The 23,864-nt window shown below is 34.6% G+C and overlaps 1 protein-coding gene across 6 annotated transcripts in view; it reads left to right on the top strand.

Moving 5' to 3' along the window:
• Nucleotides 1-23,864, top strand: part of DNAH12 (dynein axonemal heavy chain 12) — a 165,005-nt gene that overhangs the window by 38,086 nt on the left and 103,055 nt on the right. For all 6 annotated transcript variants that reach the window (XR_008551678.1, XM_054694825.1, XM_037491427.2 and 3 more), the window contains 14 exons: nt 294-537; nt 2,449-2,634; nt 4,129-4,329; nt 6,476-6,670; nt 7,975-8,096; nt 8,193-8,475; nt 15,780-15,899; nt 16,456-16,612; nt 16,834-17,006; nt 19,356-19,508; nt 19,759-19,998; nt 20,757-21,002; nt 21,306-21,425; nt 23,535-23,644. Coding sequence is in view for 5 of the 6 variants with exons in the window: in XM_054694825.1 (XP_054550800.1) it covers nt 294-537; nt 2,449-2,634; nt 4,129-4,329; nt 6,476-6,670; nt 7,975-8,096; nt 8,193-8,475; nt 15,780-15,899; nt 16,456-16,612; nt 16,834-17,006; nt 19,356-19,508; nt 19,759-19,998; nt 20,757-21,002; nt 21,306-21,425; nt 23,535-23,644 (2,550 nt within the window). In the remaining variant the exon portion in view is untranslated. The remainder of the gene's footprint in view (nt 1-293; nt 538-2,448; nt 2,635-4,128; nt 4,330-6,475; nt 6,671-7,974; nt 8,097-8,192; nt 8,476-15,779; nt 15,900-16,455; nt 16,613-16,833; nt 17,007-19,355; nt 19,509-19,758; nt 19,999-20,756; nt 21,003-21,305; nt 21,426-23,534; nt 23,645-23,864) is intronic.

Genomic DNA, 23,864 nt, shown 5'->3' with positions numbered 1-23,864 from the left:
TTAATCAGTTTGTCAAAGGTTATCACCAAAAATTAGAAGTATAGAGTTAAACTTGCATTTTATTTGCATCCTGTTAGTTATCAATTTATATGCTAACATATTTTAACATATATAGTTTAGCTGAAGTGATGATTGTAGTCTTATCTCTCAACTATTAGCTATATGATTAAGAAAAATTGTTCACTGCTCATTCCTTCAATTGTTTCTCTTATAAAATAAGGAATCTCTAAGACCCTTTTAAACTTTAACAGTCTCTAAGTTCAAGGTTTTTTTTTTTTTTTTTTTCAAATCAGGTGGATGGATGGAGGGTTTTTAGATCTTAATGGGGAAAGCATGGAAACTGATGTAGATGACTTTTCCAGAGAAATTTTTAAGACACTAAAATTTTTCCAAATGAAGCAAAAGAAGGAATTACAGGAAAAAAGAAAAGCAGGAAAAAAACGCTCTATTGAAGAAGAGAAGATTGAAGAAGAACCAAAAGAGAATCCTACTATTACTATGTGTACTACAGTAATGGAGCAGATAAAAGTTTTTAAGGTATGAACAAATTTAATGATATTTTAGAAAAACCTGATAGAACTATTCACATCAAGCAGTAATGAGAAATAAGAGATTTGAAAGACAACCCAAGGCTGAAGACAGAAAATTTGATCTGATAAAATCATCAATATAGATTTCTTCTTAGAACAATGCTTGACAAATAGAAAAGACTTATAATGACTAGCTACAGTGATATAAAGAGGGTAAAAAAGTGACTAGGACAGACCAGTTAACCTTTACAAAGGGCAACAGGACAGAGAATCAACTGGCTGGGAAAGTTCTGGAGCCATACTGCTAGGCTTGTATCATAATTCTGTGCTTCGTGGTGGCATATATTGGGCAAGAGACTTAGCTTCTCATGCCTCAGTCACTTTATTTATAAAGAGAAGATGTAACACGTTTTGGACAGTTAATAATGCATCCAACTTCCCATGGTAATGGTGCTCTAGGAGTAGTGCCAGTTTAAAATGTCAACATGCTTAGAGTACAAACTGCTGGGATTTGAGCATTGTTCCTATCTGTGTCTGCTCTCTCAGAATTTCCATGAGCTACCTGAAAAGATTTCAACCTATTTAAATTTATTTTTACTATTTAATATATTTTCATGGTTTAAAAATATAAAAGAAATATAGATTATTTATTAATAAGTATAAAATATATAAAATATATATATGAAAAATCTTCCCACATTTCTTGCTTATATAACTAAAGTTATCCATTCTATTGTTTTCTTGTGTGTATTTCCAGAGTTTTGTTACACATACAGCTTTTCACACAGCCTGACTAAACTATACTTAGATTTATCTTTTGCACATAATGAACTTTTAATGAAATTAAATTTGCTGGAGAATATGAACTTTATATTTTTAGGTGTTAAAAATTCATTTATTTAATATACACTTATTGAAGGACTCATGTTTTATCATGTTACATTCTGATGAGTGTTGGGGAATATGACGGTAAGCAAAAATATGGTGATAACAAATACAAGGTGAAACAGAGACCTTAAAAGCAAAAAAAATTGGAATATTTTTGGTCCTTCAATGAAAAAATTACTTTATTAAATTATTATTTGCAAAATATAAAAATATTACTCATAAAAAGATAAAAATTAAAGTCTGAGATATTTCATTTTACCTATAAATTGTTGAGAAAACCAGTAATATAGTAAGACTGGGTAAAAGAGTATTCAATGAGCCAAGTATTTATAGGCAATCTAATAAAAGAATGCTAAAAAAATATTGCTAATATTGATGGGAGGTTGGTCAATAGCATACAGGACAATAGACGTTCACATTTGGAGTTTGTTTTTTGTTTTTTACATAGAAATTAATTGTACCTCTATTGGACAAAAACCTACAAGTTAACATGTAATTTCACAAAGTTGGGACTCTAAGTAGTAAACAGTGAGTTGAAGAAAATTTTAAACATTTTATTTTCCTTAGGTGGCCTTGTACCCTGTAACTTTGAAAAGACATACCACTTCCTTTTTTTTCTTCTCAAGTTTTTAAATAATTTTTATTAAAATCTGTTGTAAGAACAAAAATTTGGGGTAACAGAGCCATATGATATGATAGTGGAAACAATGTAGTTATACATATGTATAACAACTTTGTATTTTATAATAAGACCACAATTTTAATTACCATAGTTTTATCTTATATTTTAATATATTATAGAATATTTACATTTTTTCCAGTTGTAATTATCCTGGCTATATGTATATTTACATGGGTGAACTTTAGAATCATTTTGTTACTTTCTCTCCTTCAAATTTGTAATTTTGGTTTGATGCATTCAATATATTAAACAATTGCAAGTAATCTTTGTATGATTGAGATTGAACCCTATAAAACTCCATGCATATGGAAGTCAAAAAATGATTTATTGTTTAATTTTCACCTTTAGGATTACATCCCTACTGTCTCCATCTTGTGCAATCCAGGAATGAGAGCACGTCACTGGAAGCAGCTATCAGAAATTGCAGGCTGTGACTTGACTCCAGATTCTGGAACTACACTGAGAAAAGTTTTAAAATTAAACCTTACTCCATACTTAGATCAATTTGAAGTGATAAGTGCAGGTGCAAGCAAGGTAAATATGTTTATTTGAAATACTTTGTTTGATGAGTCACTTAATCAAATAATCATCATTTTTGTTGTGGTTGACTGTATAGTACTAGATAACAATGGGAGGAGATGTGGGAAAATGATAGAAGCTATTCTTTTTTTCCTTCATAAAATGTATGTTTCTACTTCTTTGTCCTGAATCCAGCTAGAAGTAGCTCCTTTGACTTCTTAATTCTGCCACATTCTGATGTGCATGGATGATATACTAGTTATGGTTTTTTTTTTAAGATTTATTTATTTATTTATACAAGAACCAGGATACAGGCCAGATATGTGGGCGGGTGAGAGGATTCACCAGAGCCAGAGAGGGGAACAGACCAGGCAGACTGATGAAGTGCACTGCTGAGGGGAGCAGCGGATGTGACAGGAGAGGTCTGTTGCGCCATGTGGGACCCTCAACGGCCGGCGGGGATTGAACCAGCACAGCAGAGGCTGCGGACAGCTTCACAGCGCAGTGCTCAACTGCCTGCACCACCAGGAGAGCCCTGATATGCTAATTTTAATACTACGCTAGTAGATATGCTAGTAGTAACACTACTACCTGCAGTAGGCCTCAGGAAATGAGTTTTTAAAAACTACATTATTGTCACCTTAGGAATTGTTTTTTAACAATTTTAATTGTTAAAAAAACTTTCCAATATAGAGACTATTACAGTGTAGCCAGAGATAATCTTATGTAAATGACTTTGCAATGCACTGAATGCCCACTACATTTACTAGGAAAAGTCAAGATTGTAAAAAAGATTCTTTTTTTTAATTAAATTTATTTACTTATGTATTTTTTACATTGTTGTTTATTTTTGTACAATATTTGCTTTCTCCTCTCAGGTATAGTCACTGTAAAATTCCCACCACCAATTCACCTGTGTACTATCACCATAGTCCCTTGTGCCCTTCCCTCCCCTGCAGAATGTCTCTGATTTATAGTTGTCTGTTAATTTTTTTTATTTATTGTTTTTTTTCCTGATCCCTATTTGATTCCCCTATATTCCTCCTATAAGTGAAGCCATCCAATATTTTTCTTTTTTTCTTCTGGCTTATTTCACTGAACATATTCCCTTCCAGCTCTATCCATGTTGCTACGAATGGCATGAGTTTCTTTTTTTAATTGCTGAATAGTATTCCATTGTGTATATATACCACATCTTCTTGATCCAGTCATCTATTTTTGGGCATTTGTGTTGTTTCCATATCTTAACCTACTATAAATATTGCTGCAATAAACATAAGGATGCAGGTATCCTTTTGAATTAATGTTTTTGTGTTCTTTGGGTAGATTCCTAGGAGGGGAATTGCTGTGTCACATGGTAGCTCCATTTTTAGTAGTCTGAAGAACATCTACAGAGCTTTTCATAGTGGTTGGACTAATTTGCATTCCCACCACCAGTATAGGAGAATTCCTTTTTCAAATGAGATTGTTTCTTAACCATCCCATTCTTTCTTCCTCCCTCCCTTTTAGGAATTTTCATTAGAGAAAGCTATGAATACAATGATAGCAACTTGGGATGATATTGCTTTTAATATAAGTCTATATCGTGATACTGGAGTCTGTATTCTTTCTTCAGTGGATGAGATTCAGGCTGTCCTTGATGATCAAATTATAAAAACTCAGACAATGAGAGGTTCACCTTTCATCAAACCATTTGAAAAAGAGATCAAGGTACTTTGTTTTATTTTTTTTTTTTACATTTTGAAAGGACAGGTTTATTAGGAAAAGGAGAAAGAAAAAGAGAGACACCAGCGTAGTCACAGATGGGCAGGATTGCTGCCGCTACTGTTTTGCAAAGGGAAAAGTTTTGTGAAAAGAAACACTTTAATAGTCCCAGGCAGGCAGAAGATGAGATCAAGGTATTTCAAATATGAAAATCAACTCCTGGTTGTATATGCTCTATGTAAATAAGTCAATTTGTTGGATAGCTTTGGTGAAATACAGGAACACATATTTTAACAAAATTAATGTGAAACTATATAGAACAGATCTGAGAACATTAGCAATTTTTAAAAGAGCAAATTATGTTTTATTAAAAAATTCCTCCAATGACAATGACACACTTGGAAGGAAAATAGTTGGTATTATTTTATTCTAACTTTAGACAGCCTAGACCCAGTTCATACTATCTTACTCTAATTTATAGTGAAGTTCTATATACCACACTTTAATTATATTTGTGGAAAACTAGTTGGAAGGTTTTTTTTAAGAATAATAAAATAACTATTGTTTGCTTGAGAAAAACAAACAGTAATTGAGACTATAAGATTATTTCATATTCTTTCAATTGATGTGGTTAAATACAGAAAGCACATTATAATAACTCATAGTTTCATAAATAGTATCAAAATTTGGAGGACTGTAAAAGCAGGGAAAGACAAACAACAAATGAATTTTTCCCTGATGTTTATTTATTTTGAGGTATGTGCCAGATACTGCTCTAAGCATTTTATACTTATTAACACATTTAATCCTGATAGCAGACCTCTGCAAGGTAGGTACTGCTATTATTAGTATTTGTAGGTCAGGAGACAAGAGCGAAGAGAACAGATAATTTACCCAAAATCACAGAATTAATAAGTGACAGTGCTGGAATTCAAACTAAGGCAGTTTGGTTTTAATTTAAGCATAGAGTTTTTATAGAAGACCTAGCTTGCCAATATTTGCCAAGACAGTGAGTGGTGGTCTTCCAAAATAACAAAATACTATGTATTTCCTTATGATTCATGTTGGTCTAGTCTTTCCTGGTAAGATAGTGTTTTGCAAAAATTTCTCTTCTGATAAGGGAGAATTTGCAAGATAATTTAAAAGCTGTCTTATAGTTTTTAAAGCAATAAAATATGAATATAATATGTGAATTCATATAAAATATGAATATGAAAATAAAAATCTCTTAACCCATAGGATATTAAGCCACATATTTAAGAATGAGAGATTGTATGAATCATCTTCAGCTATTGTAATATTTTGTCAGTTGTAGGGGACCTGTGAGAATAAGGAGACTTTTTTTTCTTCCCAAATTGAACTGATGTAGAGCAAAGTATCTTAATCTGCTACTAGTAATTTTATGCTAAATAATTCTTTGTTGTGGTGCTGTCTTGTAACCTTCCTATAGGAAGATTAATAGCATCCTTGGTCTCTAGCCACCAGATATTAGTAGCATCTTCACTGTATCAGTTATAATAAATGAAAATGTCTTCAGACATTGTCAAATGTCCCTTGGGGTGGGTGGGAACAGAATAGTCCCCAGACTGTTAACCACTGGTATAGATCAGGATATATTCCTGGGTGCTTTTCAGTGGTTCACCTACAGAATAGGAAATTAGCCTATCAGTCACTTTTAATTGTGAGTTCCAGTGCTTAGCAAAACTTCAGGCCTCCTAGAATTTTTTTTAAAGATTTATTTTAATTTATTTATGCATACAAGAACTGGGGTGTGGACCAGAGGTGTGTGGGGAGGTAAGAGGATTCACCAGAGACAGAGTGGGGAGCAGAACAGGCAGATCAACTGAAATACACTGCTGAGGGGAGCATGGGGTGAGATGGGAAAGGTCTGCTGCACAATGTGGGGTCTCCTCCCTGGCTAGGGATCGAACTCAGGTCACAGCAGTGACAGCACTGAGACTTAACCCTTAGGCCACCAGGGAGGCCCCTCCTAGAATTTTTTAAGTCCATGTGAGACATCCAAAGTCACCTTGAGCTTGTTTGCATTGATTTAAAAATAATATTGCATTTGAAAGACATATTCTTTTTTTAAAATAATTTGCTGTTTTTCTATAATAACCAGAATTTTTATTAGAGTATCCTTTTCATTAAGGTTTGGGAAGACCGTTTGATTCGAATACAAGAAACAATTGATGAGTGGTTAAAAGTACAAGCTCAGTGGTTGTACTTGGAGCCCATTTTTTGTTCTGAGGATATCATGCAACAGATGCCAGAAGAAGGGCGTCAGTTTCAGACAGTAGACAGACATTGGAGGGATATCATGAGATTTTGTGCAAAAGATCCAAAGGTGAAGTGTTTGTTTTCTCTCTTACAAATAAAGGAGAACCTTTATTTTGGGCTATTAAAGTGGGCTTTTGGTTATTTGTTTTCCTCATTATGATAACAAAACCTGCTCATTCTATACAACCTAGGGTATAAAAAATTTACAGAAACATAAAACATTAAGATAATTTTACTTTCAATTCATAAGATACATTACTTATAACTCCCTGACATAGTGGAACAACTTCCAGTGTGCTCACTTGATTTCTACTATATACAATCATTGCTTCCCTCCTCTTGGACAATAAAGCAAAATAAAATGGATGGAGACAATGCAAGCATGTGAGTTCATAAATGTAAGCAAGAAAGCAAAGAGAATGAGTAGTGTAAGTGGAACGTCAGGTGACTCCCTCTGATTGAAAGTGTCTCCTCTAGTGAGTATAAGCACCATGTTGACTGTGATTCTAATGTTGAATTACAGACTATGTGTTTATGTGTGTGTGTGTGTGTGTGTGTGTGTGTGTGTGTCACCCATACTCCATGGTTATACATTTACTTTTAAATAAACCTGAGTTTTAATTTAAGAAATAACGATTTGTTTCAATGCTGGATGAAAAAGTAGCTATATTTGACTATTGTACACTGAAATGTATGAGACTCAAGGATTTTGCATTACATGTTAACTTTAGAATCTTTATGGACATGTTTTCTTATAGATCAGAAGTCACCACCATCAGAAGGCCCTTTTTTCCCTGCAAAGGGCCAGATACAAATATTTTAGGCTTTGTGAGACATCTAGTCATTTTTGTAACTACTCAACCCTGCCTTTATTGTACTGAGAAAGCAGCCAGAGACAAGTAACTGAATAGATGTGTCTATGCTACAATGAAACTGTTCATGGACACTGTCATTTTCCTGTTTTATGAAATCTTGTTCTTCTTTTAATTTTTTCAACATTTTAAAGGTGTGAAAATAATTACTAGCTTATGGGCCATAAGAAACTGGCAACACAATGTACATATCAAAACATCAGGTTGTACACTTAAATATATATTTTTTTCAATTACACTCATAAAGCTAAAAAAAAACCAGACTCTTCCTGCTTCATTGACTAGGATATAGGAGAATTTCATGACAGCCATAACTTTTCATTTGCAACTAGCATCCTTGGACAAGAACATCTTTGATTTATTGAATTTTAATAGCTTTACATTACAAAAAATGTCATGATGATTTTCATAAATCTTTGTGCATCTGGTATAGACCAATGTTTAAGTCTTATAATTTTATCTGGTACATATATCTGACCTGAGCAAATGTCTCTTTTAGGTTCTAGCTGCTACTTCTTTAACAGGTTTATTGGAAAAACTACAAAATTGCAATGAACTTTTGGAGAAAATTATGAAAGGGCTTAATGCTTATCTTGAAAAGAAACGTCTTTTCTTCCCTCGGTATGATTGATAAATCATTTGTGCTATAATTAGAAGCACTTTTTGATATGTGATGAATTATTACTAAATTTTTTTCATTTGCATATTTTCTCCTAGTTTTTTCTTCTTATCTAATGATGAAATGTTAGAGATTTTGTCAGAGACCAAAGACCCACTTAGAGTTCAGCCTCATTTAAAAAAATGCTTTGAGGGCATTGCTAAATTGGAGTTCCTTCCCAATTTGGACATTAAGGCCATGTATAGCTCTGAAAATGAGCGAGTGGAACTGATTGCACTTATTTCCACATCAGCAGCACGGGGTGCTGTGGAAAAATGGCTCATTCAAGTGGAAGATCTAATGCTCCGGAGTATTCATGATGTAATAGCTGCAGCCAGGCTGGTATGTTTTAATTTAAGATTTAGTGCATGTTCTGTAAATGCTTTCTTTTAGCAGGTTTTGAATGGGTATCAGTAAATTAACACTTGAAGTTCTTACTATTTTAAACTATTTTTTTATTCTTTGTTACTTGTTAAATATTATACTAAATATTTTATTACTAAATAATATAATATTTAACACTAGTTAAATATCTTTCAGTATTAAAAATTAAAATTATCATTTTACAATATATATATAAGCCAAGTCATTCTGTTTACCTTAAACTTACACAATGTTCTATGTCAATCACATCTCAATAAAACTGAAAGAAGAAAATAGATGTAAAAATAATTTAGTAAGAACTAATTATATGTGATTTTAGTGCTATAAAAGAAAAAAATATGTTATGAGGTTTCATATAACTTAAAATGGGGGGAATACATTAGTAGTCTCTGCAAAGGAGTGAAACTGAAACAGAGCCAAAGGAAAATAGGAATTAACCAGGTAAAGAGCAAATGAGATAGCATGTAGGTATTTATATAAAAGCCTAGGATCAGAAGGAAACTCAGTCATGGTGCTAAATACATGATCTAGGTCACTTACTCTTTTATACTTAATTACTTAAAACTTGAAGTGAGATGAACAAATTTTAAAGAGGAATATATAATATTTGAAAGAAATGTACCACGCACTACATGTACCTTGCTTATGCTAATCTAATTAACCTAACCTTGAATAATAAACTTCAACTTATTTCTGCCTTTAGGACCAGAAAGGAACAGTTGTGTAGTAAAAAATCACCTTAAAAGGTATTCAGTTTTATAACTAGCAACTCAGTTTGTACAAATGAAGCTTTTTTCCTCCACCAAGAGCCCTATGAAACTCATCTTGCAGTGGTATTCTGTTTAGCTTCAATTTTCCTGAAGATTAACCTTGACTTTTTCTTTCGTTTTTCTATTTGTTATTCCAAACAAATTAAAAACACATAGAAAATTATCAATTTTATCTATTATTTTCTTCACCATTATAGAAATTTACTTGCTATGTACATAGCACTAGCTCTTAATCACCATTCATCTTTCTTTGAAACTAAGGATAGTTTATCATTTGCTTTTATTTCTAAATATTGATAAAGAAGGCATTTTTAGCAATAATTTATAATATATTTATATCCTTATGTTTATCATTCTTATATCTAAGATGGCAATACTGTATTAAAAATGGTTTCCATTAGAATAAAATTCAAACTTTGGTAGTTGTTTTTCTCAATTTATAATTTGAATCTGCTGTTTTCATGTATTTTTGAAGCAAGCAACCTTTAAAAGATAAAACTTCCTCCAATAAGCTCACTTAAATGCATTTTGAACATGAAAATGTTAGGAAGAAATGAAGGTATACTTTGAACTAAAAAAAATATATTCAACAAATATGTCATTGTTCAAGTTACGTACTCTGATTACACAAGTTTTTATTTTTATTTTATTGTTTATTGAAATGTCTCAGGTGTGCATCACTGAGTATCAAGGTGCGTATATATACCACATCAAGTTTACCTCATACAGTTGTTTTTTTTTTTAAAGATTTATTTATTTATTTATTTATACAGGCACTGGGTACAGTCAGAAGCACGGGAGGGTGAGAGAATTCACCAGAGTCAGAGCGGAGAGCAGAGCAGGCAGACTGACAAAGTACACTGCTGAGGGGAGCAGCGGGGTGGCAGGAGAGGTCTGCGTGCCATATGGGACCCTCACCCGGAGGCCGGGGATCGAACTGGCGCTGCAGAGGCTGATGGGCAGCTTCGCAACCCAGCGCTCAACCACTGGGCCACTGGGGAGGCCCCTTCATACAGTGTTTTAGAAAAGCTATGGATAAATAAAACAAGGGTTTTAAGAAATAGTCCAGTTTTTCACTAGGTTATAGTCTCCCTTTTAATTAAATCTTGTCAACGTATATGTTCTATTAGATGGATTTTTTGACAGTATATTAGAACTCTTAAATTTCTTTTTTTTTTGTTTTGTTTTATTTATTATTATTATTTTTTTAACAATATTTGCTTCCTCCCACCCCCTCAGATTGAGTCACCATAGAATTTCCTTCCCCAAGGTACCTGTGCACCATCACCACAGTCCCCTGTGCTCCTCCCTCCCACTCTGATCCCTCTCCCTCTTCTTCCCCTGCAGTATGTCTCTGATTGTAATTGTCTGGTTTTGCTTTGTTGTCTTTTGTACTGTTATTATTTTTTTTTACACTGATGTCTTATTTGGTTCCCCTATATTCCTGTTAGCCAGTATTTTTCTTTATCCTTCTGGCTTATTTCACTGAGCATAATTCCTTCTAGCTCCATCCTGTTGCTGCAAATGACGTGAGTTTATCTTTTTTGATTGCTGAATAATATTCCATTGTGTATATTTACTACATCTTCTTGATCTAGTCATCTATTTTTGGGCATTTGAGTTGTTTCCAGGTTTTACCTATTGTAAATAGTGCTACAATAAACATAGGTATACAGGTGGTCTTTTGAATTGATGTTTTTGTGTCCTTTGGGTAGATCTCTAATAGTGGAACTGCCGGGTCATATGGTAGTTCCATTTTTAGTAGACTGAGGAACCTCCAGACAGCTTTCCATAGTGGTTGGACCAGTTTGCACTCCCACCAGCAATGTAGGAGAGTTCCTTTTTCACCGCATCCTTTCCAACATTTGTTGTTGCTTGTTTTTTTGATATGTGCCATTCTTACTGGTGAAAGGTGGTATCTCAGTGTGGTTTTGATTTGCATTTCCCTGATTATAAGGGCTGTTGAACATTTTTTCATATGCCTGTTGGCCATTTGCATTTCCTTTTTGGAGAAATGTCTTTTAAGTTCTTCTGCCCATTTCTTCTTCTTTTTTTAAGCTTTATTTTTTATTTATACAATTGCTGGGGTACAGGGCAGGTGTGCGGGGGGGGTGAGAGCATTCACCAGAGACAGAGAGGGGAACAGAACAGACAGAATGACGAAACACATTGCTGAGGGGAGCAGCGGGTGAGAGAGGAGAGGTCTGCCGCGCTATGTGGGATTCTGGCTGGCCGGCTGGGATCGAACCCGCACTGCAGAGGCTGCGGACAGCCTCTGCAGTGTGGTGCTCAACCGCCTGCACCACCAGGGAGGCCCCATCTTCTGCCCATTTCTTGACTGGATTGTTTATTTTGTTTTTGTTGAGCCATGTGAGTTCTTTATCTTTGTGATCAGTTCCTTATCAGTTGAATGGAGTGCAAAGATCTTTTTCCCAATCAGTGGGGTGTCTCTCTGTTTTGGTTAATGTCTCTTTTGCTGTACAGAAGCTTTTCAGTTTGATATAATCCCAGCTGTTTATCTTTGCCTTCACTATCACTGCTTTGGGTGATGACTCTTTAAAGATGTTTCTGAGATGTATATCTTGTAGTGTTTTACCTATATTTTCTTCTATATATTGTATGGTTTCAAGTCTTATGTCCAGTTCTTTTATCCATTTTGAGTTGATTTTTGTGCATGGTGAGAAGTAATGGTCTAGTTTCATTTTTTTGCATGTGGAGGTCCAGTTTTCCCAGCACCATTTATTGAACAATCTGTCTGTGTTTCATTGCGTATTCTTTGCTCCTTTGTCAATGATTAGTTGTTCATATGATTAGAGTCAATGATTAGAGTGTGGCTTTATTTCTGGGCTCTCTATTTTGTTCCATTGGTCTGCGTGTCTGTTTTTGTTCCAATATCAAACTGTTTTAATTATTATGTCTTTGTAGTATAGCTTGAAGTTTGGAAGTATGATACCTCCTTTCTCCTTTGTTTTCATCAGTGGGACTTTGGCTATTCATGGGTTTTTGTGACATGTGAATTTCATCAGTATTTGTTCTATTTCTTTGAAGAATGTCATTGAAATTTTTATTGGAATAGCATTGAATCTGTATATTACTTTTGGGAGGATGGCCATTTTAATAATGCTAATTCTTCCAGTCCATGAGCAGGGGATGTCTTTCCATTTCTTTGTGTCTTCTTCAATTTCTTTTAACAGTGTTTTATAATTTCCTTTGTATAGGTCTTTCACCTCTTTTGTTAGGTTTATTTCCAAATATTTGACTTTTTTGGTTTCAGTTATAAAAGGGATGTTTTTCTTGATTTCTTCTTCAGATTGATTGATTGTGTATAGGAAGGCTACTGATTTTTGCGTGTTGATTTTGTATCCTGCTACTTTACTGAGATGGTTGATTATTTTGAGTAGTTTTTCTGTGGAGTTTTTAGGGCTCTCTATGTATATTATCACATCGTCTGCAAATAGTGATAGTTTTACTTCTTCTTTCCCTATTCGGATTCCTTGTATGTCTTTCTATTGTCTTATTGCCCTGGCTAGGACATCCAGTATTATATTGAAGAGCAGTGGTGAGAAAGGACATCCTTGTCTTGTCCCTGATCTTAAAGGAAATGCCTTCAGCTTTTCGCCATTGAGTAATATTGGCAGTGGGTTTGTCATAGATGGCTTTTATCATGGTAAGGTATATTCCTTCTATCCTGAGAATTTCAAGGGCCTTCATCATAAATGGAAGTTGGACTTTGTCGAATGCTTTTTCAGCATCTGTTGATAGGATGATATGTTTTTTATTTTTCATTTTGTTGATGTGTTGGATTACACTGATTGATTGATTTTTGTATGTTGAACCGTCCTTGTGCCCCTGGGATGAATCCCACTTGATTATGGTGTACTGTCCCTTTGATGCATTGTCGGATTCTGTTGGCAAGGATTTTGTTGAAGATTTTTGCATCATTGTTCATAGGGAGATTGGCCTGTAATTTTCTTTTTTTGTGCTGTCTTTGGTATTAGTATAATGTTGGCTTCGTAGAATGTATTTGGTAGTATTCCTCTTTTTCAAATTTTTGAAAGAGTTTGTGTAGGATAGGCACTAATTCACTGCTGAACGTTTGGTAGAATTCATTTGTGAAGCCATCTGGGCCTGGGCTTTTGTTTTTGGGGAGTGATTTGATTACTGCCTCAATTTCGCTGATTTCTCCTCTTTCATTTATAATCCTGTTTATGTGTGTTTTCTCCCATTTTTTTGTGAGCCTGGCTAGAGGTTTGTCTATTTTGTTTATTTTTTTCAAAGAACCAACTTTTCGGGCCTGCCTGGTGGTGCAGCGGTTGAGCGCTGGGCTGCAAAGCTGCCCACAGCCTCTGCAGCGCCAGTTCAATCCCCGGCTGCCGGGCAAAGGTCCCACATGGCACGCAGACCTCTCCTGTCGCACCCGCTGCTCCCCTCAGCAGTGTATTTCGTTGGTCTGCCTGTTCTGTTCCCCACTCTGGCTCTGGTGAATTCTCTCACCCTTCCACATTTCTGACTGTACCCAGTGCTTGTATAAATAAATAAATAAATCTTAAAAAAAAAAAAGAACCAACTTTTGGTTTCATTGATCTTTTGGATTGTTTTTTAAATTTCCATTTCATTTATTTCTGCTTTGATTTTTATTATTTCCTTTCTTCTACTGGCTTTAGGGTTTTTTTGTTGTTGTTCTTTTTCTAGCTCTTTGAGATGTGAAATTAGGTTGTTTCTTTGAGTTCTTTCTTGTTTTTTGATGTGAGCCTGTATTGCTATATATTTTCCCCTTAGTACTGTTTTTGCTGCATCCTATACATTCTGGAAAGTGGTGTCCTCCTTGTCGTTCAACTCAAGGTATTTTTTAATTTCTTCTTTGATCTCCTGATTAGTTCCGTGATCTTCCAGTAGTGTGGATTTCAATCTCCATGAAGTGGGAGGGTTTCTTGTTTCCTTTTCATGATTTATTTCTAGCTTGATACCTTTATGATTGGAGAAGATAGTTGGAATGATTTTGATCTTCATGTATCTGTAGATGTTTGTCTTGTGGCCCAGTATGTAATCGATTCTGGAGAATGATTCGTGTGCACTTGAGAAAAATGTTTACTCAGAATTTTTTGGGTGCAGTGTTCTATAGATATCTGTTAAATCCATGAGGAACATAGAAAATTATGTAGAAATCAACTTTATATTTAGGGCTCTAGTGTCTTTGTTTATTTTTTGTCTCATTGATCTGTCCATTGGTGAAAGTGGGTATTGAAGTCTCCCACTATATATGTATTTTCTTTAATGTCTGTTTTCAGAGATGATAATAATTGTCTAATATATTTTGGTGCCCCTTCATTTGGTGAGTATATGTTAATGAGTGTTATATCTTCCTGATGTATTGTCCCCTTGATCATAATGTAGTGTCAATCTATGTCTCTTTTTACCTTTTTTAATTTGAAGTCTATTTCATCTGATATAAGTATGGCTGTTCCTGCCTTCTTTTTTGGTCTATTTGCTTGTAGGATTGTTTTCCAACCTTTTACTTTCAGTCTATGTTTATCTTTTGTGGTTAAATGTGTTTCCTGGAGACAGCAGAATGTTGGATTTTGTTTTTTAATCCAGCCTGCTACTCTGTGTCTTTTTATTGATGAGTTTAATCCATTTGCATTTAGAGTTAATATTGATATGTTGGCATCGGTATTTTTTGGTATTTTTTGTGATTTTATCCTTGCTTTATTCTGTTCTTCTTGTTCATTCCTATGTTGGTTTTGGCTTTAGGACTCCTTGTAGAATTTTTTGGAGTGGGGGTTTAGTTGTAATGAATTTCTGGAGTTTCTGTTTGTCTGAGAAGGTCCATATTTTTTCCTCGTAGAGGAAGGAGAGCTTTTCAGGGTAAAGTATTCTTGGTTGGCATTTGCTGTGTTGAAGTTTGCTGAATATGTTACTCCATTCTCTTCTTGCCCATAATGTTTCTTCGGAGAAATCTGAAGTTAACCTGATTGGTTTTCCCTTATAAATTATCTGATTCTTCCTTGCCAGTTTCATTATTTTTTCCTTGTCTTGGACTCTTACAAGCTTTACTGTTATATGTCTTGCTGTAAGAACTCTTATATTTCATTATAATAGAAGTAAGATGTATTCTATGGAGAAAACTTGCCAACTTCCTATAGCAAGGAACAAAGAAAATTATGTAGAAATCAACTTCCATAAAAATCAATAATCAAATGTATCTGGTAATAACTCAGTATTAACATATTGGTGCTTATCCTTCAATTTTTTTAATAAATATTTCAGAAATATAATCATATTTTTTCTTTGTTGAGGTAACATTAGTTTTCAACAGTGCGTAAAGTCATAATTTACAAAAATGTTCATGTCTTTTAAATATCATCTATCATCTAAAACTTTTCATGACTATGCTTATGATTGTACCAAATGTTAAACTTCTCTATTGTTAGATATTTAGCTTTTCTCCCTTACATAGCATTTTAAAGCTAGAAGTGCATTTTAATTATTTAGGCTTATCCAGAATCTGCAAGAAGTGACTGGGTTCGAGAATGGCCTGGCCAAGTTGTACTTTGTGTTTCTCAAATGTTCTGGACTTCTGAAACACAGGAAGTTATAAGCAGTGGAACAGAGGTAAAGCATTTTTTAATTTTATCATTTTTTTAAAGATTTATTTATTTATGTATACAAGAGCTGGGATACAGGCCAGAGGTGTGGGAGGTGAGAGGATTCACCAGAGACAGTGGGGAACAGAACAGGCAGATTGACTGAAATACAATGTTGAGGGGAGTAGTGGGCAAGTCAGGAGAGGTCTGCTGCACCATGTGGGTATCTTCCTGGCCGGGGATCAAACTCGTGCTGCAGCAGCTGCGGACAGCTTCATAGGTTGCATCTTAACTCCTTGTGCCACCAGGGAGACCTGCATTTTTAAATTTTAAATAGCATTCCTTTTTGCATGCTATGTTTCTTATTCTTTGTAATCTTCCCCTCAATTTCTACATGTAGGGCAAAATGATACAATCCTTGCAAACTTTTCTTAATATTTTACTAGACTTGAACAAAAATCCACTGTATTCTGTAATTCGTTTCTATATTGAGACATATTATGAAGTCAAAAGTGTTTCATAAGACAATAAGTATTAAAAATACATGTTTTATAAAATAATTTAATTGCTTTTTTATTTTATAGGGATTAAAGAAGTACTATACGGAACTTCAGTATCAACTAAATGATATTGTACAGCTGGTAAGAGGCAAATTGTCAAAGCAGACCAGGATTACTCTGGGAGCTTTGGTTACTATTGATGTCCATGCTAGAGATGTGGTCTTGGACATGATTGACATGGGTATGTAACTTATTTCTTTAATACTAAAGATCAAATATCAATAGCTTCTAGAAACAAAGATATACTATATTTCTTTTTTTTGACTCAACAGAATTTATTTTACATGACTATAACTTGAAAAACATGAATTATTTTAATATTTGCTATTGTAAAAGATGATAAAATACTTATTTTCCAAATTGTTTCATTTTGGGATTATGTGTCCCACTTATTCTTTCTAGGTGTCTCAAATGACACAGATTTCCAGTGGCTTGCTCAGCTTCGATATTATTGGGAAAATGAGAATGCTCGAGTCCGTATCATTAACTGCAATGTAAAATATGCTTATGAATATCTTGGTAACTCTCCTCGACTTGTCATTACTCCTCTAACTGACAGATGTTACAGAACATTGGTATGTGCTTAAATTATTTTAATTCACACATTGAAGTTTACTTTTTGACATGGCATTATATTTTATCATGCAAATTTATCATGGCTATCCTTATTTTATTCTCTTATCTATAATAGATGGATAAAGCTACCCCTTCCTAATCCCAAATTATCTTCACATAATGTATAAATATCCATATAGGCATACAGATGTGTATACTTATATGTTGACTTCTGGGTGCTTTTGTAAAATACAGAGTGTTTGACTTCTAGTATTTGAAAATTGTGAGCTATTCCCATTGGTGATTTAGGAAAAGGAAGATACTGGAAGCTTAAAGAAAAAGACACAGCTTTGGAAAATGGCATCATTTTTTTTCAGTGGAGTCCTGGGAGAGGTGTCAGGAAAACAAAGAAAGTACATTTGGTTCTTAGAACTCCAAGTTAGTTCTACTGATAGAAGAAAGTGAAATAGTAACATGAAATGTAGAGGTGATGATAATGAGGTCTGTTCTTGTTGGGAAGCTATGGAAAATAGAATCAAGACTGAAAAAATATGACCCTGAGAATAGGGTTGCCAAAACTAGTACAGGACTCCCAGGTGAATTTGACAATGAATAATTTTTTAGAATGATTATATCCCAAACATTGCATAGGACATAATTACACTAACAAACTATTTATTGTTTACCTGAAATTCATATTTAACTAGTCATCCTGTTCTATTTGCTAAATTTAATTTTTTCTTAAAGTTTCCCAAAGACTTGACCCTCCCTTTTATTTTTATTTATTTATTTTTAAAGTGAATTTTTTTTTAAGATTTATTTTATTTATTTATTTATACAAGCACTGGGTACAGTCAGAAGCGCGGGAGGGTGAGAGAATTCACCAGAGCCAGAGCGGGGAGCAGAGCAGGCAGAAGGACCGAAGTACACTGCTGAGGGGAGCAGCGGGCAGCAGGAGAGGTCTGCGCGCCATGTGGGACCCTCCTCCGGTGGCCGGGAGCAGCCGGGGATCGAACCGGTGCTGCAGAGGCCACGGGCAGCTTCGCAACCCAGTGCTCAACCGCTGCGCCACCGGGGAAGCCCTGCTAAATTTAATTTAATGGGAATTGTGGAGCATTAAGAAACACCAATCTGGCTGTGCTGAGTAAAAGTTAAGTTTCTCTGAGTTCTCCAGAGCAGGAATGAAATAAGTGTACTTGAGCAAATGACTTACTAAGGAATGTTCTCGGTGTAAAATCTGAAAGGCAATAAGGAAAGGATGGTGTAAAGTTAAGCAATGATGTGGTTTCAACAGACACATAGTCTTAGCCAAAAACTTCATGGGAAGTTTTTGGAGGATGATAGTGTCACAGAGACACCCTAGTTTAAGCCAGATATGTATGTTTTTTTTATATCTCTTTATTGTCATTGACTGTGGGTCACTCTGGGGAAAGGGTGTGAATAAGCTTCTATGTATTTGTCAATGAGGTAGAACTAAATAGCTGAGGGCAATTCTCTAGAGAAAGGAATAGTTGTGTGCCATTTGTAGCTGACATTCACAACAATTAGGAGATGGGTACAATGACTGGTAAAAATCTATGATAAAATATTTCACCAAACTCCCTACTTTCTCAGGAAGCTACCTGAGTGCAGGTACCATATTTGTCTTGCTGTCTACTCTAGTGATGAACAAATTCATAATACTCCCTAAATATTTGTTGAGAAATGAACCTCAAACTTCTAACAATTTGAGATGTAGAATCAGACTCACATTGAAAATGTATGTAACCCTGTACATTAAAAACTAAAAAGTCATCTGGTATATTTATTATCAATAATAAAGGGAACACATTTGGAAGTATTTCTTGAAATTGTAAATAAGGAAGAATCTTAGGTTTCCAACAATCAAATTAATGGCTATTAACTAGTATAGGATTTATTGTAAACTTAAGATGAATAAAATATCACTGTTACTGCCTTTATTTAATGAACTATATTGCTTTTTTGTAAATGTGAAAATATTCCTGATTTTCACAGATTTGTTATTTTAAAAAATGGACTTCATTTTTAGAGTATGTTCAGGTTCATAGGAAAATTGAGGATAAAGTACAGAGAGTTTCCATATACTCTCTGCCTCCCTATATCATCTCTACAACCATTTCTAATTAAAGCTTTCTTAACAAATGTGAACATTCTCAAGGCTTGATTATGCTTGCATTTTTCTCTATGCAGCTAGAAAGTTGTGTACTAAAATTAAGTAAGCAGTAATTGTATTACTGTCTATCTCTCTGCTACAAAGACTAAGTCCATTTTGTAAGCAACTGTCTCTTAGAAGGTTTTCTTTTTTCAGCTATGCATGGATTCCCTTTCACCTCTTTTATTTCTTTCAGATAGGTGCCTTCTATTTAAATCTTGGAGGTGCTCCAGAAGGGCCAGCAGGCACAGGAAAAACTGAAACTACCAAGGACTTAGCTAAAGCTCTTGCTGTACAGTGTGTGGTGTTCAACTGTTCAGATGGGCTAGATTATCTAGCAATGGGAAAGGTAAAGTTATACTTGAAATGTAACTAACTTATAGCTAGGTCTAACAGGGTAAACTGAAGCAGATTAATGTTTAAACATTAATTGGATGTGGTTTACGTGTTACTGTAAACTTTTGATTTTAGGTTACTGTTTCTATTCCTTGGGATTTTTCTTAAGCTTTATTTTCAATTTAGATTTAAAAGGTTAAATGTTTGTTTTAACAAATAATACCCTTTCCTAAGAAAATTCATCTCCTTTTTCTTAACCTTAGTTTTTTAAAGGATTGGCTTCTTCTGGTGCTTGGGCTTGCTTTGATGAATTTAATCGAATTGAGCTGGAAGTGTTGTCAGTGGTAGCTCAGCAGATCCTTTGCATTCAGAGAGCCATTCAACAGAAGCTGGAAGTGTTTCTTTTTGAAGGAACAGAACTTAAGCTCAATCCAAACTGTTTTGTGGCTATCACCATGAATCCTGGTTATGCAGGACGTTCTGAATTGCCAGACAACCTTAAGGTAGTAATTTGTAAGATTATAAATTTGTTAACCAAAATTAGCAGCATAACAGTAAAATTTCTCACATATATTTGTAATGTTTTACCTTTCCTTTTACGGTAAGGTAAACTTCCCAAAACTTTTTTAGATGTCTAAAAAATGTTAAAGTACATTAAAAACTAAAAATGCTATTAAAAAATACAGTTAATGAAAAGGAGCTGCATTAGAGGGATGTAGGGTAAGTGAATTGGTCAGGCTTTTAGGCCATTGGCTTCTGTGCTATAACCTGCAGCCATGATCTTGTTAATATGGCACATGTGTACCTAATTATGGACTCCTGAGCATGGGAGTGTGTACATGTGCAAGTGTGCACACCTGAGCCTAAGGTCAGGGATATAAAGGCCACGCTACTCAGAGACTGCTGTGGGAAAGTGGCTATGAGATGACAAGCAACATCTGCGAGTGGAAGAGTTCATGAGAGAAATGCCAGAGAAAGCCCAAAAGAAAGAGCTTACAGAGGTTCGCAGGGGGGCCAAGTTGCTGTCTCCCTGCTAGATTGTTTCCCCTGCATACTATTTAAAAACCTATGGGGATGATGCCAAGGCCTCCAAGTTTCTCTTTTAAGCTGCCTGGACTGACAGTGAACCTACGAGGCTTGGGATGGTAGCAAAACAAGGAATAAACTAGAATAACAACACATTAGCTTTGAATGTTTATGCTCAGCTTTAAAAATGTTTTTTTCTGTGTGAATAATATATTTCATTTATTATGTATTTCAGGTTCTTTTTAGAACAGTGGCTATGATGGTTCCAAACTATGCCCTCATAGCAGAAATTTCTCTCTACTCCTATGGATTTTTTAATGCAAAACCTCTGTCTGTGAAGATAGTAATGACTTACAGACTTTGCTCAGAGCAGCTCTCATCACAGTTTCATTATGACTATGGAATGCGAGCAGTGAAAGCAGTTTTAGTGGCTGCTGGAAACCTAAAACTAAAATTTCCAGATGAAAATGAAGATATACTGGTAAGTATTCAATATATACATTGTAAAATCTTCAATAGAAAGGATTTTTTGAAAGCAAAGTTGAGTAGGAACTAAGTAGGCAAATGTTATTTTGAGTCCTTTTACATGAGGTTGAAATTACAATTTTCACATTGTTATTCATTATACTTCATGTGAATACAAGAACCTTTTGACTAAAATAACATAGTTTTGACTTTTTAATTGGGGATTCTATGGAGCAATGTAAAATAGACTGACTTTTGGCAGGGGGAGGAGGGCAAATACCAACAATTAACTTATATTGCATTTTTTGGATGATTTTAGCTTCTTCGATCAATTAAAGATGTAAATGAGCCAAAGTTTCTATCACATGATATACCCTTATTTAATGGCATAACAAGTGATTTATTTCCTGGTGTTAAACTTCCTGAAGCTGGCTATCATGTAAGTAAATCTGTGAGAATTACTTATTCTGCAAATAAATTCATCTGATGACTAAGTTATGAGTGAAATTATTCTGTTTGGAGCATAAAATCCTATTTTAACCAATTTAGCAAGGATGAGTAAATATCAGTACCTTTTGTTATATGATATGAGGGCTAAAAAGATTCAGGTCAAATATAATGTTCATTGAAAGAAAATAAGTATTTTATTTTCTATGTTGTATGTTCCATCATTTCAGAAACAATTTAAGAACTGTCAGTCTAATTACATTATCTACTCACCCCTGCCCACTGGGGATTTGCTGCACTTCTTGAATCTGTGGATTGATGTCTTTCCCTAGAAAATTCTCAGTCATTATCTTTTAAAATATTTCTTCCGCTCTATTTCCTCTTCCCTCTCCTTTTGGGACTCAAATCACATGTGTTTTAGACAATTTTAAATTGTATCAAATGTCTCTTATATTTTGCTTTTGGTTTTTTTAATGACTTTTCTCTCTGCTTTAGTTTGTATACTTCGTGATCCTTTCATTGGCTTTGTTCAGTCTGTTGACAAACTTATGCAATGTACTCATTCTTGCATATTTTATTTTTCAGTTTCAATGATTCCAATTAGGAATTTTACTAGGATAGCCCATTTCTTTGCTTCAATCTTTCATCTATTTTTTTCTTTGCTGTCATATTGTCTACTTGGTGTACTTATAAACATTATTTTAATGTTTGTTTTAATGTCTGGTAATTATAACCTTATCACCTGTGAGTTGGTTTGATTTACTGGTTTTTTTCTCTTCTTTGCCATTACCTATTTCTCATAGCTTGTTATTTTGATTTTTTATTAAAAATTACATATAAAAATAATTGTAGAGGTTATATTAATATTATTTTCCTGCAGAAAATCTGTATCTTTTCCTTTGTGAGCTAGCTAAGTTGAACAACTGGTAACTGAATCAGGAATTGATCTAAGCCAGAGTGTTATTGCTGCATTATTGAGCCCTAGTTTACCTCTGGTTTCAAATGTGCTTAGAATGAGACTTGTCCTACTGTTTTATATTGGCCTCCATGTAACAGAATTGTTTTGGGGTATAAGCGCCCCAAGACTATGGAAATCTTTGTGTGACTTTCTAGCTATTCCTTGATGTCTGTTAACACCACACACTGAGCAAAATATCATAGGCAGTGGTAAGAACAAATTTCATGTTTGAGTCCTCTTCAGATTCCAATCTGTCCTACAAGCCCAAAGGACCATTAAAATTTTCTTTGGTTTCTCCTTCCTTCAGCATGTCACTTTGCCTATAGCAGACCAAACCCAATGCCCACCGATGTCCACTGGAAAATACTTCCAGTGGCAAAATTAGCTGTTGATATATGCTCATCTAGGAAGGGCTCATCTCTCTCTGAAATGTAGTTCCTTTAGATTTACTTGTAGCCACAGCATTCCTATATCCTTAACATTTTTATAACTTTTTTTCTAGCCTCCCTGTTTACTTGTAATGTGAAGGATTGTTTAGCATGGTCTTTTGTATTCTAACCAATATGAAAATGAAATTCTGGGAAACACTATTAAAAGGGTTTGTTTTCATGCAGCATGCATCCAATGCTGTGTTGCCATAGTGATGAGCAAGTTATAATGGACAATATTAATATTTAAAAAGTATTTCAATTCTATATGTTTCTCCTTTTAATTAAAAAAGAAAGCTCCGGCCTCCCCGGTGGCGCAGCGGTTGAGCGCTAGGTTGCAAAGCTGCCCGCAGCCTCTGCAGCCCCGGTTCAATCCCCGGCTGCCGGGCAAGGGTCCCACATGGCACGCAGACCTCTCCTGTCACACCCGCTGCTCCCCTCAGCAGTGTACTTCAATCCTTCTGGCTGCTCTGCTCCCCGCTCTGGCTCTGGTGATTTCTCTCATCCTCCTGTGCTTCTGACTGTACCCAGTGCTTGTATAAATAAATAAATAAATCTTTAAAAAAAAAGAAAAAGAAAAAGAAAGCTCTAAGAAATAATTATCAATATAAAATGGTACAATTTTCTTATTCCTAAATGCAAAGTCTATATTTATAAGATCTGTGATATGATTTATAATACAACTTTATAGACATGCATTCTATTTTTCATTTAGGAATTTTTAGAATGTGCTCATGAAATCTGCAAAATAAAGAATCTTCAGCCTGTTAAATTTTTTCTTGGTAAAATGATTCAGACTTATGAAATGATGATTGTTAGACATGGGTAAGTTTACAGGTTATCATTGTCTGCCATAATTAGATGTTATTTATTATTTAATCTGTGCATATATGACTTTTTGCCAATATGGAACATATAGAATAGAAAGTTTATGCCTTTTAAATTTTTTTAATTTTATTTTTATATTCCCCATACAATTGTAACCCCCTTATTTTGACCCCCATTCCTTCTTCCCCTACCCCCCCCATAGTGTGTCTCTGATTCA

Source organism: Talpa occidentalis, unplaced genomic scaffold, assembly GCF_014898055.3.
Source record: "Talpa occidentalis isolate TD23 unplaced genomic scaffold, MPIMG_talOcc4v2.1 talOcc4.10, whole genome shotgun sequence".
Lineage (NCBI taxonomy): Eukaryota > Metazoa > Chordata > Mammalia > Eulipotyphla > Talpidae > Talpa > Talpa occidentalis.
The sequence above is the reverse complement of the archived record's forward strand: the minus strand, read 5'-3'. Positions and strand labels throughout refer to the sequence as shown.